Here is a 6,895-nt window from a genome sequence, read left to right as displayed (position 1 = left end):
AAAAATTAGGATAAAATGTATATATAAATCAAATAGAGGTAGATAATTATACAAATTTATCAAAAGAAAAAAATGTTACAAAGATCTACTAGAAGGATAATTTTATATAAATTGAATGAGCATCATTCGAATTTCACAGTCTAAGAGTAATTCGAATCAGTCAAATTCAAATTACAAGTGATCCACATAAATCAATATGGATTAATTCGAATACGCATGCATAGAATCTTAGGATAATTCGAATCACCTTGATTTAAATTACACACACGTGAGTCACACTAATTCGAATCAGCCAAATTCAAATTAGCCCATAGTTTATTGCATATGGTAATTCAGAATAGACTGTTTCGATTTACCCACGGTATAGGCAGCCCAAGGTAATTCAAATTGCACTCATTCAAATTACTAAAGCTTTCCCTATAAATAGAGTTCAACTTGAGCTCATTCGAACTATAATTTCAAACCCTTACCCCCACCAAATCCCAGAGAAAACTCTTTCCATACGACTCAAATAAAGTGTTCAACATCATATTCCGCTGATGAGGAATAACCCAAACTGACTTTATCGTTTGGATGGAGTTGCCTATATAGCTGGTGTCATCAATTAAGAGGTTAATTGTACACTTTTCCTTTTAAAATAGGATTTAATGTGTAACTTTTATATTTTTGTTTTTTGTTTCTTATAATGGTAGTCATCATTTACCGTTGTTAAGTTAGATATAGTGGCTATATTAGGGGTTTATTAGTTTCTAGACGTTCGACGGATCAATTTCTAATTTGGATAGTGATTACAAATAAGTAGAAGTGATACATATTTCAAATATTCGCGATATGAAGAGTTCAAGTGTTATTTAGAAGATATTAGTTTACATTTTTAGAGTGTTTTAATTTAATTTGATATATTTTGATTTTGTTTATTTAATTACTAGATTGGGCCTTATGTTTATGAGTTTTAAGGTTTTCTTTGTTTTAACCTAATAAAAGGTTATAAATACCTCCTTAGCTATTGTAGTCGTAGTATAGAATGATTTAGAGGTTTTGAAAAAGCCCTTGTTTGGTTTCGCGATGAAACTATGGACAATTGACGTTGAGGAGACCCTCTCTTGTTGCATCAGGGAATTGGGTAGAAGGTTGAGGAGTCCCTTCGATTCAATTCCCAAACAATGGCGTTGACAAGTTAGATTGAGGAGTCCCTTTCTTGTTGCGTCAAGAAATTGGGTAGAAAGTAGAGTGATTCTCTTTGTACTCAATTTCAATCTATCATTTTTGTTTCTATTTCAATTATAATTTATCTTTTCTATTTAATTTCAATTCTTGTCTTATTTATCCTTTTATTTCTTTATCATTTGGTATCAGAGTTTAGGTATTAAATTAAGTCTTATTAATCTATATCTGTTTTTCTTTTATCATAAAAAAAGAGTCCGTGTCTATCGCATCTTTCTTTAAGTTCTTGTGTTCTTAATTTCCGTTTGTGTTTCATTATTATTTTAAAAAATTAAAAAAGCATAAAGTGCAAAAAAAAAATAATAAAAAAGGAAGAAAAAAACAAAAAAAAAGAAAAGAAATTAGCTTCCATGTAATTATTGTCCTTTTTATATACTATTTTTTTCACCTACAAGATTCAATGACAAATCTTTTTTGAAGATGAGGAAAATGATACGTGCTTCAAATGTTCGTGATATGAAGAGTTCAAGTGTTATTTAGAAGATATTAGTTTATATTTTTAGAATATTTTAATTTAATTTGATATTGATATATTCTGATTTTGTTTATTTAATTACTAGATTGGACCTTATATTTATGGATTTTAGGATTTTCTTTGTTTTAATCTAATAATAGGTTATAAATATCTCCTTAACTATTGTAGTTGTATAGAATGATTTAGAGGTCTGAAAACCCCTTTTTTAGTTTCATGATGAAACCATGATGTAAACAATTGAGGTTGAGGAAAAATTCTCTTGTTGCATTGGGGAATTGAGTAGATGGTTGAGGAGTTCCTTTGATTCAATTTCTAAACTATGGCATTGACAAGTTAGGTTGAGGAGTCCCTTTCTTGTTGCGTTAAGAAGTTGGGTAGAAAGTAGAGTGATTCTCTTTGTATTCAGTTTCAATCTATCCTTTTTGTTTCTATTCAATTTTAATGTATCTTTTTTTATTCAGTTTGAACACTTATCTTCTTGTTTATCCTTTTATTTCTTTATTATTAATGATACGTGTTTCAAATATTCATGATATGAAGAGTTCAAGTGTTATTTAGAAGATATTAGTTTATATTTTTATAATGTTTTAATTTAATTTGATATATTTTGATTTTAATTACTAGATTGGGCCTTATGTTGATGGGTTTTAGGGTTTTCTTTGTTTTAACCTAATAAGAGGTTATAAATACCCCTTAGCTATTGTAGTTGTAGTATAGAATGATTTAGAGGCATAACATTATTTGGATGCGTACAAGTTGTTTTGTTTGGATTAAGCTATGCATTAGTTGATGATGTTGTATAAATATGTTTCGAGATGAGAGACAATTTGATACGTTCTTTATGCAGTCCCACCGATGTATCACGAGCATGAGATGGCAACAGGGTATGCGAAAATTGAGCCAAACCAATACCACCAGAAATACATAAAATAAGGATTTGTTAGAATCTTATGCTTTAATAGAACAACATTATCTAGTTATATATTTAACTATATACAGTGAGCTATTACGCACTCTTTCAAGGGTGGCTGCTTTTAAGCAAACCTCCTGGCTGTCTCTGCACCCCTTAGGACATACTTTTTTTATTTAAAAATATCCACCATTTACAAAAATTTTGTTTATTTTTTAAGAAAACGGTAAGGTAAGGCCATTCCATTTCGACAAAATACCCACACCCAAGTTCCATAGCTTTGGGTCTAGCAAACGAAAAATTTGGATAGGATCCAACCAATGGATCAATGACTTGCAGATGGCCGTTTGTACCATCTTGCGAGGCTGAACGAGACTTGGTTTAGGTTGGATGAGCCGCTGGTTAGTGCATTCGTGGAGCGATAGCGTCCAGAGAAGCACACATTTCATATGTCGTTTGGGGAGTGCACGATTACACTGCAGGATGTGGCATACCAGTTAGGGCTGTCGATCGATGGACATTATGTTAGTGGTTGCCTGACAGATTTTCAAACGTACATCGAGGGTGGTCGCCCAGCTTAGGTGTGGTTCGAGGAGCTGCTGGGTGTGTTACCTCCTGCGAACTGCATCAACAAGTTCGCAGTAAAATACAGTTGGTTCCAGGAGACATTTGGAGAGCTTCCTAATGGTGCCGATGAGGCTACCATTAGGAGGTATGCCCGAACCTATATCATGATGCTGTTGGGAACTCAGCTATTTGGCGACAAGTCCGATACTCGCATTCACATTAGGTGGCTGCCATACGTAGCCAGACTTGAGGACATGGGTAGGCACAGTTGGGGATCAGCTTCTCTCTCATGGTTATACTGGTGCATGTGCCGCGTGGTGAACATACACATGGTGAAGTTAGCCCGATCGTTACAGCTGCTTCAGTCATGGATCTTCTGGTAGTTTCCTGAATTCAGACCCGCTAGACATGATACGTTCAGCTGGCCTTTGGCCTTGAGGTACCATTCTATTCAAATGCTTTATTGGTCACAATTATTTGGTGTTAGCTTCATTTATTGATAACCTGGGTTTAGGTTGCAGGTAATCAGGTCACAACCCTACAGCGAGCGAGAAAGGACCTCGAGTGGCGAGTTAGAGGCTCAAGATAGATCTCTTACAGGCTGAGGATGTGAGTATTTCAACCCTTCCGCATCGGATGCTATAGGTCTTCACACTTAACACGACCTCCTCTTTGTCCTAAAACTGTTGACCAACTTGAAACTCTAATAGACCTCCAGTACCCTGAGTATCTTTGGCACCAAATTCGATAAGTTCGCCAGGAACCCCCTCCTATCTTATGGAATCCAAGTCCAAAGATGAAAAGCACGGGGGTATAGCTGAGTCCGTAAGCTGGACGCTCTGCCAGCCCCATCTAGATTACTCGCTGCTATGTCATCGCCGCTATCATCGGCAATGATGTCCAGCTCCACATCATCAGCGTCATGATCATTCGGCAATGCATCGTCTATACCATCCGGTGCCCCCACACTGTAATGAAACCGACGCCCTATCAATAGTACCAACTTCTCTGATACCACTGCGGTTAAGATTAGCTGCGAATGACGGGGAGGCAACCACCATTTCCTGAGGTGCAATCACAGGTACGGATAAAGATGCACCAACAGGCCTCAAACTAGAACAGTCTGCTGTTGCTGGAGTTTGGGTATTTCGGTTCGAACCACCTGAGCTAGAGACCACATCTACAAGCTTTTCCAACAGCTCGGGTGTCCCGATCTCAGAAAACTGTCGACAACAATGGAACAAAACCTCCAAATCCTCGTCACTTCCTATGACAAACGAATCATATTTCATATCATCTCGCAGAACTGAAATCGGAATGCAATAGAATAACTTCTCAACCCGTTTCATGCCTTGCAACTCCAATTTTTGGATTATAGAATTCAGGAACTCAGCGAAGTTTGTTGTTGGTTTCAGAAAAATACTGAGGGGATTCTTGTCAGTAAACTTAATATCAGAGTGTGTTTTTTTCTTAATCAACCCTCTATAGTGAACTAACACTAAAAAACTCTTCTCACTAGCCATTATGTTTCACTCTCATGGGAGAAATTCACGTTCACATCATATTTATATATGTTGGGGCCTAAATAATTCGAATTTACCTAGTTCGAATTACATGTTCTTGGTAATTGAAATCAGTCAAATTTAAATTGTATAACGACAACCATAAGTATAAATCGAAACAGGTTGTCTCGAATGACTACTTACTAGGGACTTTCTTGCTTATATAAATCGAATCAGTCTGATTCGATTTAGTATAGCATGCATAATTTAAATTGGTCCATATTGATTTATGTGGATCACTTGTAATTCGAATTTGACTTATTCGAATTACTCTTGGATTGTGTAATTCGAATCAGGCTCTATCGATTTATATAAAAATGTCTTTCTGATAGATTTTTGTAACGTTTTTTCTTTTGGTAGATTCATATAATATTTGCTTCCAACTGGTTTAATTACGTTTTTTACCCTAAAAAACTATTATAGTATAAAGATCTATATCAAAATTATTCTGTCGGTAAAGAATCTAACTGTCCCCTTTTTTTCTTCTCAATTAGTAAATAAACTGAAACCAAAATTCACAATTCATCATATAAGACTAATATATATAATGAATAAGCTAAGGTGGAGAGATAGGAATAAGAATACATCAGGTCTAATCTACGTACATAGTCAATTTATTACAAGAGATTTCAGGTGTAATTAGTGAATTCATATAGCAACGATGCTAGATAACTAATTAAAGTACCAATTAATTATAGTTAACTATTACTCTAAAATTCATTTTTACTTTTTCCTTCATATTAAAAAAGAACAATCGAAATTCTCACACTTTTTTTCTCTCATGATTTTTTCTCTAACAGCAACACTTCTACCAAGGTTGTCTCCATCGTCGCACTACCATCGATTCTTTGCTGTCACTATTTGCTGTCTCATCAAAAGTTTGTGCTGTCCACCAGGAATCGTCTACATTGTCTGCCACATTGTGCCGGAAGAATGTTGCTGCAGTGGCCCCGTCAAATCGTCGCCATTGGTAATAGTCTTTGACGTCATTTTTTTATTGTTCATCTTTATCTAATTGTTATATTTGTGGATAGTCTTTTTGTTAGGTTTTGGATATTTTATTTCAAAATAATTTTAGATATTTTTTTGTTAAATTTTATCTGTTTTCTATTGTTCAATTCTGAATTTTTTTTGTGAGGTATTAAATGTTTCTTTTTGTTAAGTTTTAAATGTTCTATTTTATTATTTGAATGTCATTTTTTGTAATAGTTTTAAATATTCTTTTTTTTGTACAATGCTATTGAATTAACGGTAATAAAAAAAACACAAAATATTATAGAATTGATGGTGACAGAGAGTCACATAAAATTGTAGAATTGATAATCAGTAAAATAATGTAAAATAAAAGAGAAGTGACATGTAAAATCAGTATTAAATTAGTATTTTACTAATATAAAATCAGAATTTTATTATAAGTTAGCTGGTTATTAATAGAAAAGGGTGTTCGTTACCTAAGCTTTTTCTTCGTCTATTGATTAAGATTTAAAAATGAAAGTAACAAGATTTTGTATATTTAGTAATTGTTTAACAATATATTTAGAATAGTATAGGAAACTAATTAACTAGTAGTAGAACCAATTTGAATAACTTTTTAAAAAAATTTTAAAAAGATAATTTTAAAATTTCTAAAATTTAAATTTATATTCAAAAACCCTCCTTTCATAAGAAACAACATAACGTCATTCTTCTCCTCCCCTAATACATGCAACATTGTTTCTACTCTCTCTCTTGTGATTCGCCTCCTCCATATTGCGGCGTGCTGTCATTCTCGACAGGACCTTCTCACACAGGGGCGGAACTAGAAATTTTTTTGGAAGAGCGAACATAAAAAATACAAGTTAAGAAGAGAAAAAAATAATAATTAAAAGAGAGTTAAACTAAAAAATTAAAATCTTGGGAGGGGCCATTGCCCCCTTTTCCATGAACGTGGCTCTGCCACTGTTCTCACACTATACCGCTTACGCACATCAACGTCCAAGCTCTTCTTATAGAGTCATGATTTGCGCACCTCCTGACGTCCAACGTGTTACCTCGTTGAGCCGGACCACCTTCGCCCGCATCGTCTCGCATTGCCATGGCCTTGCTCGCGTGAGTTCAACTACCGCAACGACGACGCAGAATGTAATGACGCGACCACCTGATTTTGGATTTCTCAAT

General features: G+C 34.5%; 1 protein-coding gene across 1 annotated transcript; it reads left to right on the top strand.

The window, feature by feature from the left end:
- Nucleotides 1–3,058: 3,058 nt before the first annotated feature.
- Nucleotides 3,059–3,559, top strand: LOC140174305 (protein MAIN-LIKE 1-like). Its single transcript, XM_072198733.1, has 2 exons — nt 3,059–3,162; nt 3,262–3,559. The coding sequence occupies exons 1-2, from the start codon at nt 3,059–3,061 to the stop codon at nt 3,557–3,559; spliced, it is 402 nt and encodes a 133-aa protein (XP_072054834.1).
- The last annotated feature ends 3,336 nt before the right edge of the window (nt 3,560–6,895 follow it).

The sequence above is a fragment of the Arachis hypogaea genome, chromosome 7 (genome assembly GCF_003086295.3).
Source record: "Arachis hypogaea cultivar Tifrunner chromosome 7, arahy.Tifrunner.gnm2.J5K5, whole genome shotgun sequence".
Lineage (NCBI taxonomy): Eukaryota > Viridiplantae > Streptophyta > Magnoliopsida > Fabales > Fabaceae > Arachis > Arachis hypogaea.
This window is presented reverse-complemented; position numbering and strand designations above follow the sequence as displayed.